We start from the raw sequence: 18,313 nt of genomic DNA on the forward strand, positions 1-18,313 counted from the left end.
CCGGGGACCGGGAACACCCAGGGGTGCCGAGTGCCATTTGCCACGTGCTGTGTGTGCACACACAGGAGTTCTCAGGCTCAGGGTGCGGCGTGGGGGGGCTCGTGCGGGCTCCCGGGAGAGCCAAACTCCCAGCCTGCAACCCCCCGAGGGCCGTGCGTGGGGGAAGGCACGGCCGCCCCCGGCAGACTGCAGCCACGGCTGCCTGAGGAGGGACCTGGCATGGGGCAGCGGAGACTCAACTCTGCTGTTTCTGCGTCTGGGAGAGCAATAAATAAATCCGTGGGAGGCAACGGTGGGATGAGTCAGAGGCAAGAGGGAGAGAAAGTCATCTTCGGAGGAACATGTTACCCAAGTCCAGCACGCCATGGTGCTCCAGTGCCGAACGAGTATTCGGCTCAGAGAGTAGCTTTGTCCTGCTCCAGCTCCCCGATAACCCCCTGCCGGGGGGGCAATGGGGGACAGCCCCACCAGCGGGAGCCTTGGCCATGGCTGGGGGGCTGCAGCCCCCTCCCCATCCCCGGGGCACCCCCAGGTCCATGCGGCTGGAGCACAGCTGCATCCATCCAGCACCGTGGGACCCAGGGAGGGTGGGCTGGGGCATCGCACGAGCCCCAGGACCTGCACTCAGCTCCTGTTTCCCTCCACAACCTTGGGCAAGCTTTGCGTTTTTGGGTACATCACACATACACCCCCATCGACCCCGGGGCAAGGAGCTCCCCAGAAGCAACGTCCCAGCGCGCTGCCCAGCGTCGCGGCAGCTACAGACGGCCGTGGAGTCAGGCACGGCAACGCCTGATCTGCTCCCAATTGCAAATATTGTCAAAGCATGGACTGAATTTAATCAAAGCGGAGCTTGATTCGAGACTCAAACGCTTCGAAGGCTGTGCGCATCAAATGAATTTCACGTGAAATCTAGATTTGCCAGGCACCAATACAGCCTGTGTCTAACTTCAGGGAATGAAAGGGCAAGGCAAAGTAACCTGCACGGCACACTGTGAAAATGAATAACGAGGGGAAAACTTCTGGTCCACCGCAAAATAGGCAACTTTTCCGTCAAGTTGACGTCTTGGCGGGGAGAGCACCTCTCGGGAACCAGCTCAGCCCAAGGGCTGGAGCCCTGTGGCCTCGCAACTCAACATTTTTCACAAGCTCATGCTCTCTCCATTCAGCTTATATTTAGCTCGGTGTTTCTGAGGCTGAATGCAGCGCTCACAGAACGCACAGAGGGTTTAAGCTGTCTTTATCAAGGAATATAGCGGTAGTTAGTTGTCAAAGCTGTCATTAAACTCAAGAAGTAATAATCAAACATACCCATACAAAAAGATAGAGCTCTGTAACTCCGAGACTGATGTATGCAAAGAAAAAATGAATGCTAGGAACTTGGCTATAAAAACATGTTTTTAACGTAGTCAACCGAGCCATTGAATAGGAAGAAAAGACACCCTCATTTGTGTACCAGGAGTGGCTAATTATTTGTCTAGTGTGTCAGCGCTCCGGTTTGTTAGCTTGTTTTTAAGTTTTCTACTTATGTTTAACACCTGAAGGGATGTTAAATATCAAAACCCAAATGAAACGCACACTGTGTAACTCATAAAGCCTTCTCTGCCATCATCTCCCAAGCCTCATGGAGAACTTAAGAATTGCCTGCAAGAGCTGAATCATATCTTTAAGCAAAAACACTGCTATTAGGTGACTAAGACCAAAACAATTGTCTCCCTTTATTTATTGCAACTGATGCTGTTATTAAAAACCAGACAAGTCCCTTCCCAGTCCCTTGTGCTATCGGGTCTTCGGGCGCCGGTGAAACACTGCAAAAGGCAGGTTGCAAAGAGGGGACCCTTTGCGCAGGGTCCAAAACACGGGGAAGGTGCTTTGTGCTCCCAGGAGCATCCCAGCTGGGGACCGGCGGGGCTGCCGGAGGATGCCTCGTGACAGGGGTCATCTCTGACCCTTAAAATAAGACAAGCGGCTGCGCGAGGGCAGAGGGAATGCCTCGTGGAAAGAGACCGCGGTGCGAGAAAAATGGCCTGTCCACAGGTGGGCTACGCAGACAGGCTCTGGCACATCTCTGGAGCAGGAGCATCTGAGGGATCTGAAAGCCTGCCTGCGGGAATCAACCTGGCTTCTGGGAAGAGCCTGGGAGCGGGGGGACCGTGGTGGGGACGGAGAGGGGTGTCCACCCTGCAGGGAAGGATAACACGCAGCACAGAGCGAGCGCACGGACGCCTGGGGCAGGCAGAGCTCGGGCTGTTATACTGGAGCAAATTTATATTGGAAAAACCAATTTTCACTGGTTTTCCCCAACAAACGCCATCCGCCCGCCCTCGCCTGCACCATCGCCTGAGAATGGTGCGTCATCCAAAGCCTTCGCATTTTCATGAAGCGGAGTCGAGCAGAACTGAAACAAGCTGGGCTCTGCTCCCCCCTTCCAAATGTTCACAGCATTGGGAAGGAAGCCAGGAGACTTTAAGAGACATTTTAAGAAGCTGCGGGTACGGCTGGTCCCCTGCAGCACATTGCACCACAGCTGCCCGCCCCGCAGCACCGGCCCTGGGCTCGTCCTGCTCAACAGCATCTCCCACCGCCCTGCGAGCATCTCTGCTTTTATCTTTGGATATCACGGGCGTTCAGGGCCCTGTCCTCTCCAAAAAAATCAAACCCAAGCTCCAAACATCCTTCAATCTACTCACTGTTCATAGGGTAGGTCAAGTTGCCTACAGCGTTACTGGTGCATCCCTGCTCCCATAACGAGGTTTTGCTTGGACGTAAAATTTAAGGAAAACGTGAAAACATCTTACATAAAGCAAATTATAGCCCTGTGGCTCAGGAAAACTTGCTTTCCTAGTTGTTTCCCTAATTTACACCCACAAGGGTTTTCAGGGTTTAAGTGAAGCTGTAGGAACCACGCTCCTTTCCCCAGACTGACCTGGCTTCAGCCACCCCAGGGTCCTGAATTCACTCTTCTTCTGGAAACTCTTGGATCTCACGGGGAGTGAGGTTTTTCCCTGAACGTGTTTGACTTCACCCATCTGAAAAGTGAGATAAGGTCATACATAAGCTGCTGTGCCTTACGTTTGCCTGAAGCCTGGGTTTTAAAAGCGACGGAGGGACCACCTCTAGGCAAAGTCCCTGGAGCCAAGGAGGTTCGTGGCACTCCAGATCAGTTATTTCACCCTGCAGCAGTCTTTTCGTTTCTGTTCCTCAGCTTTCTCCCAGTGGGACTCAGCCAGGCTCTTCAGATAAACAAAACCCCACGTCCAAGAGCTGCCCGCGCCCCGGCCGTGGTTGGATAGCGTTAATCTTATACACGCAATATCGGCGACTGTTTGAAGTTCCTGCTGCCACCACAAAGCAGTGCTAAAGAAATGACTTCAGAAGCACTGCAAGCACCACACTGTGCGTAATTGCAACAGGGATGATACACATGTGGGTTTTATTATTATTCTAAAAACGCACGATTGGGAAAGCCAATATTTTTAATGGAAGTGGTTTCAAATGCTAGTATTTATTTGCTTATTAAATGATTCAGCTGGAGACAGAGCATCTTCAAAGGAGGAATTTTTTTCCCAGAACGGGTATCTGGGGCTATAGTGCTATATTATTATACATAAAAAATATTTCCTTATTAGCTTTTTATTTCAGAGAACACATTTAACTGACACTTCCCGTGCTGACAGCTTGCCAAGCTTCAAAGCACAACTTCTGCAAGGATTACAATGATTATGAGGCTGGTCCAGCTGAAGCTGTATCCCAGCTGACACACAAGCTCTGTGAAAGGAGTTTTTCCCGTTTTTAGAGACCCTAAAGCAGAGGTCCGCATTGGGACACACACGCTGTGTGCGCTTGGGCCATCTTTCAGGGGGGCATGATGCACTTCCAAGCTGTGACCGCATTTTGGGGTCCTGGTTTCCTCTGTAATTCCAGCCTGTAATTCCTACAGCGACGCAGATTTCCCAACACTGCCACAGACCCAGGGGCAGGTGCTGGGAGAGCTGAGGGGAGCTCAGAGCTGGGGGATTAACCCTTGCTCGACCCAAGCCAGAACTCAAAGCTCTTCTCCATCTCCCTGGGACGTTTGGCTGATGCAGGGTCCCCAAAGGATGCTTCAGGGAGGATTGGAACAGTCAGAGCATCACACCCTGAGCCCTCGCAAGGCACGTGGGCTAAGGCAAACCACAGCAACGCTGCATCCTCCTCGCACCCTTTCACCTAAGGATGCAGTAACAGAAATGCACCCCTACCTACAAAAAAAAAAATCTTTCCAAAATAAAAAAAAAAAATCACGCTCTCTCTGCTCTCACACAGGGGCTGGAGTTCCCACGCTTGTGCTGATGAAGGCTGACACCTCCCGCCACAATTTGCCCATCGAATTGCTGCCATCCACCCCCTCTGCCCCTCCCCGGGGGCTGCTGGGGACCCACAAGCCCCTCTCCCCCCTCGTGCTCCACAGGCCCCACAGCTTGCGGACCTGCTGCCAAACCCAGCTCTCGCTCCTGCTGACACTTCCATCCTGTTTGTGGTGTCTTTGGCGCTTCCCCCTCCAGCACTTCCAGTCCCCCGCGGCTCCCCAGCCCAGTCAGCTCCAGCGCAGCCCACGGCTGTGCCAACATTAACACGCGGAGGCTCCGGCGCAGCCGAGGCCACCGCTGAAGGCAGGAGCCTGGCCAGGGATGGATCACCGCAGCTCTTCACCAGGACGCGCAACCACCGCAAAAGCACAGATCTACACAGTCATTTAAAACCACAGAATGACGTCGTGCAGACAGAAAGCAAAGGACCAGCCAACACGGCTTGTTAGGGTTCGCATCCCCGCTTCAGTAAACGCACGCTGGAGGGGCAAGCGGTGGGGGGACACACCAAAACGTCCCCAGCCTCCTGGCCACGAGCCCTCTGGCTGAGCATCGTCGGCTCCCCCTGCACAGCCCCTTCCTCCTGCCTTGCTCCGAGGGGCCCACCGAAAACACAGCTGGTGCCAACCGCTGCCCTGCGCTTCCTCAGCTCCGGGAGCCATCAAGAGAGCCAAGCAAGGCGCCTTGCCTGGAGCGGGGTCCCAGCTCCCGCAGCTGCAACCCCAGCACAGGGAAAGCCCTGTCCCCCTCTCAGTCCGCTCCCCGTGTGCCAGAGAGCCTGGCCCAGCAGCCCCCGCAGCCTTCGGGCGTCCCCCACGCCCACGGAGACCCCACGCAAGGCAAACCCACCCATTCACGCACCAAAGCTCCATCTCGGGAGACGCAGAGTGCTCAGCGCAGGGGTCAACTGCCCTGGATGGGGGAACCAACACCAAAATGGCACAGCTGTAAAAAACAAACTGGCAGACCTAACACAGCTTCACAAGGGTACCAGAGGACCCCTCTTACCAAGCAAGCCCTAGCAGTTGCTTCACTTCTTTATTTCTCAGAGACCCAACCCCACGAGTCAGAAATGAATAAAGGGAAAGGCTAGAGTCTTGCTTGCTTTGTGTTTTATGCACCTGCAACACGATCATCCCCTGGGATCGTCTTTCCTCCCCGCAGGCAGGTGAGGTGGAAGCCGTGGTCTCCGGGTACCGGGCAGTAACTGGATCCTGCAGACCCAGATACGGACGCTGCCCCGTTAAGCCTCTGCCGGGGAGAAACTGCCTCCGCCGTGACCACGGACCCTGCTGCAGGGAGAACTCCCACCACCATGCAGGTAAGTGCTCCAGCTTGTTGCTCAGCCGCAGCACAGAGGCGAGGATGAGGCTGTTCCCTCTGCGACAGCAGGGAGAACACTTTCCCTTCGGCTTCTTGTCCTGCCGGCTTTCAAAGGCCTTGTCAGGCCAAGTACCAAAGACTCTCGTTTGAGGACACCTATTAACGTTACAGGTCCTCATTAGCATCTCAGGCCTTCAGTAACAGGTTAAAAACAGTCAGAAAATATTAATAGCGTGTTATTTCTCAGTATTTCCACACATGGATGCACAGAAAGGAGCCTTCTAAACTACAGCATGGTCATGTCCTTCCCAGCTTGGGATCTCGCTGTGCCACAAGGAGTAGGGTTGCTTAAGCTTCTAGGAGGAAAAGAGCTTTACACTAACAATACAAAGAGCATGGTCTGAAAGTCATGATTGTTTTGCATGAATATATTATAAAATGAAAGAAAGCCTTTCTGTTCCAGTAGCAAGAGAACTCAGTGTCTGTGTCTTCGCTTCCCCAGCTGACCCTCTGCAGGCTCCGGACTCACCAGTGGTGCTTCATCCTCTTTAATGTCTTGCTTTTCCACATGCTGCTTTTTGGAGCAGATTTACTGGAGGAATACTTCCTGCGGTCATTACCTCTTTCTTACACTGATGCAAAGACTCTCGAAATCAGGGAGAGGGCCAGGAAGCTGGATATGGATCCCGTAAAGGCCAATCTCTCTTACACTCTCAACAGTGCAGCAACATGCTCCCATCAAGAGGTATTTTTGCTCGTTCTTGTCTGCAGTAGCCCAGAAAACAGGACAAGGCGCAACACGATCAGGCAGACGTGGGGCAACGTGACAGACGCCAGCGGTTATGCTGTCCTTACTCTGTTTGCTTTAGGAAAGCCAGCGTCAGTAACCACCCAGCTGGAGATCCACGAAGAGTCTCAAAAGCACAGAGACATTATTGAAGGCAGTTTCATTGATTCTCCCAAGACGCAGACACAGAAGATGTTGATGAGCGTGGAGTGGACAGTGACTTTCTGTCCCCATGCAAGGTATATTCTTAAAACAGATGAAGACATGTTTGTCAGTATTCCAAGTCTGGCTGGATACCTGCTTAGCTTAACGCAGCTAGAGGACATTTACATCGGGAGAGTCATTCATCAAGGAGTGCCCGACAGAGACCCCGAAAGCCCGGGCTTTGTTCCCATCCATCAATACTCGGAAGAGTTTTACCCAGATTACTGCGATGGCAGGGCTTTCGTCATGTCCCAGGACGTCGCTCGCAAGGTGTACGTGGCCGCCAAGGAGGTGCCAGTTTCAATGCCCCCCGATATCTTTGTCGGGATCTGTGCTAAAAAAGCTGGCATCGCTCCCATTCACAGCTCTCGATTTTCTGGGGAGAAGCACATCAGCTACAATCGATGCTGCTATAAATTCATTTTCACCTCTTCCAACGTGAAAGAGGACGAGTTATTTAAAGACTGGAAGGAAACAAGCGATGGGAAAGATTGCTCATTACTGGAAACTTACTACGGTCTGGTGTCCTGCAAGGTTTTGACCTATATTGATAAGTTCAAACAGTTTAACTTAGAGAGAATTAAAAATGAGGTTCTTCATTTTGCCGATTAACTTCTACAAAGAAAGCCTGAATTTTCTTTTACCAGCTGTTTTATCCTGTTAACATTCAGTAATAATGATCTCCTCTCAAAGTTAGCTCTCTTCCCTTCAACAGCAAATGAATTCTCAATGCTGTAGCACGCTACAGCAGCAGGAGAACTGGATGTACTCTAGCCACCTACAAGTGCATGCATACAAGTAAAAAAAAAAAAAAAAAAAAAGAGTATTCTAAGAAACTGTGTCTGTATCCAGTGTTTTCCAGACTTTTGAAGTCCTCTACCTCATGCCAAAACTCCTTCTGCATTTATCTGAACGAGGTGTCACCTACTTCCAAGGTGTTTTGTAACAAAGGGGAATCTTTCCGTCCACAGCAGGGAGCTGCCGCCTGTTTTACAGTAGCAGTGAAACTACGAACAGCTTAGAGTGGGAACAGACGTTGAACCACCATGGGAATTGCCTAGGGAAACAGCCTGGGGAGATTCTAGGCAAGAAATCCAACTTACCTGCTAAAGAATCTTGTATTTCTGTCAGTCGTGGCATCAGAGAAACACTGACACAAGCAGCTCAATGCCATAACATTATGCTGGAGCGGAGCACCAGCAGCGAAGCCAGAACAAATTCACCAGCATACTGGTAACAACAACCTTAGTCAAAAGGTAAAAATTCCCCAAATTAGGAACCAGCCACAGAACACAATCCCCACCCATGCCTGCATCCTCCAGGTTAACTCTTCCAGATCAGCTCTTTCAGCAGTAGAAAGACTCGCTGGACAGATCCCTTCTACAGTTGCGACAGACACGTGGGAAGAGCCACGCACCCACCTCCGAGGGCACCGTTCGCTCTTCCCGCTGCGACTGAAGGACCCGGAGGCGTGCTCCGAAGGATCCACAATTCTTAAGTACCAAGTTATGCTGCTTGTTAACCAGGGTCAAATGATGAGCTTTGTTTGGGGTTTTTTTTTGTTTGTGTTTTTTTTTCCTTAAGCCAAGTTCACCAAGTTTAGCATGTTACCTCAATTCTCATTCTCCATCATTCCATTTCTGCTTTTTCCTCAATTATCTCCACCTGTTACCTTGGGGAGGAGGACGGGGACAATACACTTAAATTTTTCCCTTGTATATAAGATACACCAGCAGCAACATGTCAACCAAATGGCAATATACAGGATGGGTAGGGAACTACACATGAATAATAAGGGGTAACCGTCTGATCAATTAATCGGAATGTTGAGCTCAAAGCTTAACAAAATAAAGCATATGTGCATATATAAAAATTCCCCTTGTTTGGCATCTCTGTGTATTCTAAAATATTGTATTTGGCAAATGTACCATGCAAAGCAGATGCTAAACACTTAGCACACAGAGTAACCTTCAAAAGCAACAGCTGAAAACACACATGGAAGAGACTCATGAATTGCAGAAAAGGTTTATATATTGATTTCTTTTACTGAGATTTTAGTATACGGCTCATACAGAGCTACCAGTGCACAAAGGCATCTAAAATAACAAAGCTGAACTGTCCAATCCAAGCACAAACTTGGACTTCCATACTCGTTTTCATTTCCTTTTCAGTGCTTCCGTGTTTTTTTCGGGATGCAGAATTCGTGAAGCTTCTGTGCTCTCTCCGTTCGCAAATGAGACACTGTGTACTGCATTTCTCACTAGCAGATGTTTATTATGCACATCTAGGATCAAAGCATCAGCAGTAGTGTAATGTTGGATGACAGCTTTTGCACATATTAGGTCATAAGCAACAAGGCAGATCACCTGCATTCAGATACCTTATTAAACAGTAAGGGATCTTCCCCACCTACCCTGCTCCTCTGAGTCCACTTTGACTCCTTGCCAGCAATTTTTGGCAGGCAATACCACCACCTCTGCTGCAGCTCAAAGCTACTACAAGCAAGAAAAGAGTTACTGCGTGACTGGATCATCCTGCTTCACCCGGCAGAGTGGGGACGCAGAGCAAGTACTTTCCATAGAGGTATACCCGACTTGGCACACTACTAAAATAAGCCCCAAAGTAGTAATTTCATGTTTTATTACGCTCCTCCCACCTATTCCTCAGATTTGATTCTTACGTCCTCAACAAAAATAATATAAGCCTTTTGTATGAAGTACATTGTGGCCTCTGTTTGATGGACAAAGACACATCACATGTCACTAGAGCATCCAGCTAGTCTTGCATCTCATCCGCAGCTAGCTGACCGTCTTCAGAGGAAGACATGCAACTTTGTAAGGTACTCCATTTCCATATTCCTGATTCAGTTCTTGCCCTTAAACATGAAAGCTTTATCTTCTTACAGCTTTTATTCTAACGCAGGCAACTAAAATCCTACTTTTTTTTTTTTTAAATAACACTTAAAATTAAAAAATTTTATCTGTTAAAAAATAGTGTAAACAATTTAAGATTTGGTTCTGAAGTAGACTTGTAGTGCTATCGCTCATGCTCCTCTTGAGCAAGTAAACTGAGCTGCCATACAAAGTCGCAGTCAACAAGGGAGACAAAGCTCCCAATTTGGTTTTATACACTATAGTGTGCATTTATTTGTTTTTAAAAGGGCTAAAAGCTTTTTTCATTCTCAGCATAAAATGTAAACTATATTTAGGATTATTTATTCAAGCAAAACTTACATCCAGCAAGTTGAAAACAGGAGAATCCACTTCGTACTCCCTCATGTGGACAGAACGTTACTAGCTTATTCTTACCAACAGGGTTTCTGACAGAATATGACTGGCTAAAAGAGTATGTTCCATGCGAGTGCCAAGTTCGGCAGATGTAAAAAAAAAAAATAATAAAAAAAAAAGAGAGAAACTATGGCAGCATCTGAGGTTACAAACCTCGAGGTGTTTTGGTGGATTTTTTTTTTTTTTTTTTTTAACTGAACTGTGATCTACTGAGAAAACACGATAGGAATTCCAAACCCACGAACAGTTTAACTAAATACTGATAATTTCTGCAAAATAAAACACAGTCAGCAGTTGACAGAGTGCTTACCTTGGTTACTTGTCTCACGACAGTACACAGAGAACTTCTGCCGTGACATTCTATGGGAAAATATGCTGTGCCCTATAGGTTTTGATTTGCTCTCACGACTCATTTCAAATAGAGTCGAAGTGCTCCACATTCCTTTAAAGAGACATCTAAAGAGATTCCAGTGTGGGGAGTCTTTACACCTTATATCTTAACACCTATTTCAGTAACATGGTTTGCAAGAAGGGGAACCAAGACATCACTGACATTATTCTGCTCCTTCCACGGCTGTAGTAGAAACTGCCTTAACATAATACGGGCCTTCACGCAAGTAAGCCCTAAGCCTCAAGTAATACTGATTGCCAAAGATTTCCGCGATTGTTTTAGAGTTTACGAGGGCCTTAACCAGTTCGTATTTGGCATCCTTCGAAGCTTTGTCAGGCTCCACAGATCTGTCTACAATGTACTCCACAAATCCTGGACTGTCAAACATCAACTTCTGGGCCCATGGTTGATTTGCAATAGCCTAAACATGAAGACAAAAGAGGGGGGGAGGGTGAAACACCTCATTTTAAAAACCCAAAACCCAGTTACACAGTAGGCTGTTATGCAAATAGCCAAGGAACAGAAATAATGAAGTGGGATATTCATTCTACACGGTAGTTACACAACCATCACTCAAATCAAGCAGCAGGGTTTAACACTGGAAAACAAGTACAGCTCAGTGCTTACCTTTAAAGTTTTAAGTGAATTATCACAGCAGTGCCTCCAATATCAAAGCAGCACCCTAGAGCACAGCTGTTGCCTTTTTTTCCCCTCTCCAATTTATAAGAAAATACGCATTACAGACATGACATGTCTGCTGCATTATTTAAATGGTGAATGCAAGTCGGGCACAATGAAAAAGGCCTTATTTCTGACCACTTAGGGCTTCAACAAGAAGTTTGTGGCATTCACTTAGAAAAAAAATATCTGAGACCGAATGGCAATACAATTCACTACCTGATCTTTAAAAACAAAAAGCACTTACAGTAAATACCCGTAAAGCCCCACAGTGGAGATCAGGGAATGGCTGAGTACTGATGCTCCTGAAGAGTTCCAACGGCTGGCTAGACAGGGATGTGAACCATGATTCAGTCATTCTTAAGAGGTCTTCTGTCTGCTGCTCTGGCTACACGCACCATGTACAAAAATGAAAGAGTTTGATTAGGATTATGAAAAGCTTTCAAGTTTTGAGGATATGTTCAATAGTTAGGGAAGTTCTTTAAAACAAACCACCAGCAGATTAAACTGAAATAGTTTAAGTTTCCAACTTTATTTTCATGAATGAAGAAATGGCTTTCTATATTTCATTTAGCTTGGAGGACAGATTTAAATAAATTGATTTTGATACACAAGATAAGTGCTGTGCTCAGTGCAGTCCTGCAAGACAAATGAAAATGGCTTACTCACTCATTTAGAGCTACAATATCAAAAACCAGATCACTGGATCTAAAGAACATACAAAGGGATAGAGCAGTTTGCCACTATCCCTTTAAAGCAAAGAATATTAAACTGTTTACTCTCATTCCCTTGCCAATGCTATCTTGACTTCATGTTTTAGAAACAGATTTCAGAACACCTGGCTTCTTACAAGCTCAAACTTCAAGCAAACAAATAAATCAGGAAATTTCAAAACAGTAAAGTTAATGACTCAGAATACTAGAAAGCTACCACTTCTACCTAAACTAGACGCTGCAAAAGGTCTTCACACAATTAGTCAGATGCACAATAACTTCATTGTTGTAGATTTAAAAAAAAAACCCAAACAAACAAAAAACCAACCAAACAAACAAAACCAAACAACCAACAACACAAACCAAACCACAGACTTACAGGCAAGTAAAGAAGAGATGAAATTGCATCCAAGCATCGAAGTCGTAACTCCGTGGGGGCATTCTTTGCCTGGTGCCCTATTCTGTTTAACAGATTTTGAAATCTACTTCCTTTGAAAATAAAAACAAAGTGCTTTTAATTAATCCAGATAGACCTCTACAGGAGTACAAAGTTACCTGTCAGTCACATTACACTACATTAACTGGTAGAAAGAGTGTTGTACATTAAACCTGAGAAAGACAACTTCTTGATCTACTATAATAAAAGCAGTGTAAGATTCTCTTCATATGGATCTACGATAGACAAATCCAAAGCTTTTATGCTAATTCTCCAGACTACCCAAAACATTTCCAAAAAGGAAATTATGTGTCACAGCTAATCGAGTTACTTGGGAAGTGTGGACCCTAGTAGACTTGTAATTAGAAATCTGCTATCCCATTCTACAATGCTCCAATAGCTATCTGCTAATACAGATTTTCGCTTAAAAAGCAAAGTTTGGACTAGCAGCAAGAAGTCTAGCACCTACTTTGAATCCTCTGAACAGTTTTATATTAATAGAAACAACGCAGTCTTTAGAGAAACCATCATTACATGATAGTTCATATTTTTCTAATCCTGGTGAGAAGGTCATGACATCAGTAGAAAGAGAGAAATCTAAAATAACACAACTACTGACAATTCCTATGATGCAGCTCACTAGAAAAGAATAATTTAAATCACGGTTGCGATACCAGAATTCCAGCTGCCAGGCATTTCACACTGCCATGCTTGGCAAGACAGTTAAAAAACACCTTACCTGCTAGAGCACAGCTATTCAGACACCCTTGATTATTAGACAAAAAAAAAAAAAAAACACACCACATTTTTCAATTCCTTTCTCTATTACACCAAATCACTTCACTTTTGTATGACATACTGAGAAAGTTTTATTAAAGAAAAAAAATGATACTAACTAGTTTTCTGTAAAACCTGTTTGCCTTCCACATTTGATCCCAGGATTCCTAGTGTGTCCACAGCCACTCCAATCATGGTCGGATCATGACTTTCTGCCATTTCAAAGACCTTTTCCATAAAGACAGGATATCGTTCACAGATCTGCTGTGGACTGTCTACAACAGCCAGATTTCCAAAAAATTTAACAAATCCTGAGAGAACAAAACAAAACAAAAAAAGCATTCAGAGTGGAGGAACAATAACTTTAGCAATGTCAAAATTAAATATACATTAACATAAGATTGTTTCACTGCTAAACTAGTGTTATTAAGTCTGAATATTGTTTGTGAAAGGCATCAGAGTAAGGACAGAACTAAGCCAGTATTTTGGAAGTTACTTAATTCATGCTGTAACTGCTGTCTTCTCGAATTAAAAAAAAAAAAAAAAAAAAGGCTACAATAACACAAACTTCAAACGTATAGTACAGTCTCTCCAGACCTCACCTGTGCTACCACTGTTAATGAGTAATACTATTCATGTGTTAGACTGTTCTTCAGCATTTTTTGTATGCATCCACATACATGTTCTAATATTCAAGAATTCACATGAGCTTTTAAAAGAGAGGCTTAATAGTCCTCTCAATTTAACTCATTAATAAAAGCAAGCAGTAAACACTGGAAACAAGAAATGCACGATGTAACCTGGTAAATAGAAGCCCGAGAAAGGATCAGACTCTGCACCAACGATGATGTTCGAAATTTTATCGATAATTCCTTGTTGAGCAAGATACTGACGCCCATGTGGAGTATGGGCCAGTGAGGTCACCATCTCTATACATGTAGCTCTGTAACACACAAACAGTTATTTTGGCCTATTCCAAATGGGTTTAAGTACTTCGTGATTAAGAAAAAACAGGTTTTCTACCCTTAAGACAAAATCCAAACAAACAAACAAACAAAGAAAAACAAACTACCCTGACTGTCCAGTGCTTACTCAGCTATCTTACTTTAGGTGTATAGTTTGAAAGAATTCTAAAGTGTTTATATTGCAGCCCAGCATTACAATTATCACAGCATACTGGGGAAACTTCATCTTGGTTCTCAAATTTAAGCATACAGTATTTTACACTCAAGGCTGTTTAAGAAGAGGCAGATAAAGTGTTTTCCTGAAAAGGGTTTCATGCGAAACACACACAAATGTGTTTAAAGAGTGCTATTTTAAGACTGAACATCAGAGTTTTAACAATGGGGGAAATCTCACTGGCAAACTCACTACCTACATACCTGACCAGCACATCATCTCCAGTCAGCTCTCCAATTAACTCTGATATTAATCCACTGTTTGCACAGTAATTTAGCGAATCTGCTGATACCGAAGAAATCTCAACAATTAACTAAATAAAAGCACAGGGGAAAAAAAAAAGGGGGTGGTTTATAAAAACATTATAATGATAACAATTCACAGTAATGGTCAAATACGTCTTATAATGCTGATAACCCTATACATATTAAATACAGAATTTCATGATGTTTTCATAATTAACCTAAATGTTTGCCTGAAACAAGCTCATAAGGAGTTCCTAGTTTATATAGCATATGCATTTGATTTCTATTCACAGTCATCTTTTCTTCAGAGGACCATCACTGCTATCCCCATTAAGCTCTAGAACGGCTAAATTGTACGATTTCTCCTTTGCCATACGTATCTAGGCTGACACACTTGGCATCTCTCTCTCGGTCTCTTCCCCCCTCCAGAAGTTTCAACAGCACTTCACATCCAAAGGTTAAGAGACTACAGCAGCTATTTTACTTTTACTTTCAGAGAAGCAAACATTTTATTGTATCTTTAATAACTCTGTGTAGCCTGTCCAATGCCCTAGGCACCACAAGTTAGAAAATAAAAGATGTAAACAGTGCTTCACACTTTTGTACCATAAACTGAGAAAGAAAAGTTATGACATTATTTGAGGGCCAACACTGCTGTACCCTTCCTACTCCTTTCTAGTCTCGACAAAACGTAGACACGAAGAAAAGTTTGTAAAGCAGTGATGAATACTAACTTAAAAGCAAGTCATAAAATCCAGACTGTAATTCAGAACTACAGTCCAAGAGAACTGCAGTATAATGTCATTCAAACGCTAACATTGGTCGCATCCCTACCTCATATACTCTGTATCGAACAATATCATTTGTTGCCATGACGTTTTTCAAGTCACTCAGCAAACTGCTCACAAATAAAGCCTCTAAGCCATCTTGCGTCTGTGCTATTCTTGAGAGAGATTTGATGGCCTGGAAACAAAAACAGCAACGTAGTATAAGAAAAACACAAAGAGAAGAAAATCCAAGATGATCTGACTTAGTTTCACTGTTCTGTACTAACATATTAAACAGTGTTACACATCTAAAATTTTAATTGTGATTCACTTTTCAATGAGAATTACTGTATCATTGACAAGAGCTAGTTATGGTTACTGCGATCCACGTCCCTGGCATTAAATTCAGATCTATGAGTTCACTTTGGCATAAACAGCTACTGGAAGGTAAGAGTTCTAGGTAAATTCTCTATCACATCTAAGTAACTTCTGGGCTTAGAGCACCTACATGCTTATAACATCTTTCAAGCAACATAAGCTCTCTTTTCTTCAAAGAAGAGCAGAGGCTGCCATCTCAGACACAGCAGAAAAAGCATTCTGTGCAGTGTCCACATCAGTTTGTAGAGGAAGAAAAAAAGAAAGTAATGCTTACCTCTTTAGCCACTGCTATTTTCTCTCCACCAATGCAATTTATTATTTGCCGTAATAGTTCAGAACTGTTTAGAATTTCTGTAACAGCATCTGAATTTTCAACGATCCTCCCAACCTAAAGACATGATTAAGTAATTATTTTCAATAACATTAAAACAAACTTTTTCCACTATAAGGATATTCAAGCACTGGAACAGCTACCCAGACAGACAGAATCACCATTTTTGGAGATACTCAGAACTCAGTTGGACAATACCCTGAGCAGCCTGCTGCAAGCTGGCCCCCCTTTTAGCTGGGGGCTGGACCTGAAACCTCTAGAAGTCCATTCCAAACTACAATGTTCCCCCATTCTATTCTTTTAAATTAACGCAACAAGTGTCAAGTTACTACAGCCTATTCCTCTTCCGTGTTTCCACAATATTGTTCAAAGTATCCTGAATATCAAAATGTTGCTGCACTTAATTCTTACGGCACCTGCTGTCAGTGCTGGCTTAGAAAGCTTTGTCCAGAACATGTGACAGAAGATTCATTTACAAGTTACTTCTGTCAAGACACAGTTTTAAACATCATGTTTAATGGACACATCATAAAGCATGATACACCCACACATTGCACAGTATTTATCCAAAATTGCATGAGCGTGTAAGAGCGCAATTCCTGCAGATAACACTTGATGTAGTGCTTTTGTCACAAATTAGGACATGAAACAGCAGTAACAGGTTAGGACTGACCCAGCCTGGCTCAAGACAGAGCTCTGTCCCCTCCTCCTGAAGGAAAACCCTGTACCTGAGATATGGTGAGGATTTTCACGGAGTCGTCGGGGTGGAAAAGCCCTTTCTGAAGCTCTTCTCTGAGATTCTGGATGACATAGACCGGGTCCAGGGCCTGCAGCAGCCTCTCCAGGATGGAAACACACGCAGACACCTGCTCCCTGGGCGGGACAGAGACAAACCCAAGCCCTTCTGGAGGGGGACGCCACCGCATGCTCCCAGATCCTCAGCTGTGCCAGCCCCCGCCCTGAAGGAGGGCACGGAAGCAGACGGGGTAGCAGCAGGAGCCACCGTGCTCCGGGAGAAAGGGAGAGGGGAGGCGGCCGAGCCGGCTCAGGCCCGCGGGGCCGGGCCGCCACTCACCGGTCATTGACACTGAGGAGGGCGAAGAGCGCTCCCAGGTGGTCGTCGCTGAGGCGGGCGCGGAGGGCTGCGGGCGGCACGGCCTGCACGGCGAGCCGCAGGGCCCGCAGCTCCTCCAGCGGCGCCTCCCGCCGGGCCGCCCGCTCCAGCAGCTCCACCACCGCCTCCGCCATCTTGGCGCCGCCGGAAAGCCTCGCGAGAGCCCGCCGCCCCTAGCAACCGCCGCGCCGTCGCCAGGGGCCTCTTTCGCGTCCGCCGCGCCGTAAACAAAATGGCGGGCGCGCCCCGCCCTCTCGTGGCTCCGCCTGACTCGCGGTCTGATTGGACAGGAGCGCGAGGGGCGGTGCTAGAGCGGGGCGGGGCCGCTGCGGCGCGGGGAGGGGGCGCGGGGGGGGCTGCGCTCCTTCCCGCCTCACGCGAGCGCGGCCGCGGGCGGGGGGGAAGCAGCGGAGCCGCCGTCCCGCCTGTACCCGGAGCCGGCCGCGGCAGCGCTGGCAGGCGGTGGCGCTCCCCGGGCTGTGGAGAACGGGCCCCTCCAGGGCCAAACGTGCGGCGGGCCCGGAGGGACGGAGCGGTGTCACACCCGCGAGGTGGGGACGTGGAAGTTCAGCCTGGAGATGCCGAGGTGGCAGAGCTGCAGCCCGGGGCCGGTCCCGCTGGCTGGGAGGGGGCTGCAGTGCCGGGACCCCCCCCCCCCCCGTGCCGCACCTCGTCCCCGCTCATGGCGATGGGACAACTCAGCCACTTCACGGTGGGCCGTACCGCAAGCAAACGCGGGGTTCGCTTCACACCAGCAGAAGAAAACACCATTTTTTCAGCCCATGGACAACAGGGGAGACAATTGAGTGTAGCAAATACATGGCTGTCACCGTGCTGCGGAGCTTGGGGGTGTTTCACACCTCCCGCCGTCTCCAAGCAGGCAAAGCGTCTTCGGCTTCTTCCAGCGCCTGCCCGCCGATGCCTGCCGGGACGGTTCAGCCGTCAGAGGCTTTAGTCTAAACCCAGGCTCAGGCCGCTGCACCAGAAGAGCTGTGCTCCACGGGCTGGCGATGGATATGTTTTCCTAATAGCTTATGAGAACTGACAGTAACGTAATAAAGTCAGTGGAGACAGAATGGAGCTCTCTGTTCCTCTGCACTGGATTGCTTACAGGAGCATTTTAGGCCCAAACAACACAAGGCTTACCAGCTTTCTAGTATCTATCCAAAGAGTACAGAGCCCCAACAATATTAAATCTGAGGAAAAAAAACGGTTTTATAGATGGGAAAATGAAAGCAAAAGTGCCGAACGGCATCGGCAAGCGTCTCAGAGCACCTGAGGCGGCTCCGGGAGGGAGCGGGCTCAGTGCTTAGGCTGGAGGGAGGGATTTCTCCAGCAGGTGCTGGTGCAGGCG

The 18,313-nt window shown here is 46.8% G+C and overlaps 2 protein-coding genes across 2 annotated transcripts; one reads left to right on the plus strand and one right to left on the minus strand.

Moving 5' to 3' along the window:
* Positions 1 to 5,464: 5,464 nt before the first annotated feature.
* On the plus strand, positions 5,465 to 7,275 carry B3GALT9 (beta-1,3-galactosyltransferase 9). The gene is given in 4 exon segments (XM_075519838.1): positions 5,465 to 5,506; positions 5,508 to 5,594; positions 5,596 to 5,670; positions 6,175 to 7,275. Coding segments are annotated over 4 exon segments (1,305 nt in total).
* A 1,439-nt stretch (positions 7,276 to 8,714) lies between these two features.
* PSMD5 (proteasome 26S subunit, non-ATPase 5) lies at positions 8,715 to 17,168 on the minus strand. Its single transcript, XM_075519453.1, has 10 exons — positions 16,921 to 17,168; positions 16,574 to 16,718; positions 15,789 to 15,902; positions 15,204 to 15,332; positions 14,328 to 14,437; positions 13,746 to 13,888; positions 13,065 to 13,256; positions 12,112 to 12,221; positions 11,267 to 11,407; positions 8,715 to 10,762 (listed from the first exon to the last, which is right to left on the minus strand). Exons 1-10 carry the CDS (start codon positions 17,091 to 17,093, stop codon positions 10,505 to 10,507), a joined length of 1,515 nt encoding a protein of 504 aa, XP_075375568.1. The 5' UTR covers positions 17,094 to 17,168; the 3' UTR covers positions 8,715 to 10,504.
* Positions 17,169 to 18,313: the final 1,145 nt, after the last annotated feature.

Source organism: Mycteria americana, chromosome 17, assembly GCF_035582795.1.
Source record: "Mycteria americana isolate JAX WOST 10 ecotype Jacksonville Zoo and Gardens chromosome 17, USCA_MyAme_1.0, whole genome shotgun sequence".
In the NCBI taxonomy this organism is placed as follows: domain Eukaryota; kingdom Metazoa; phylum Chordata; class Aves; order Ciconiiformes; family Ciconiidae; genus Mycteria; species Mycteria americana.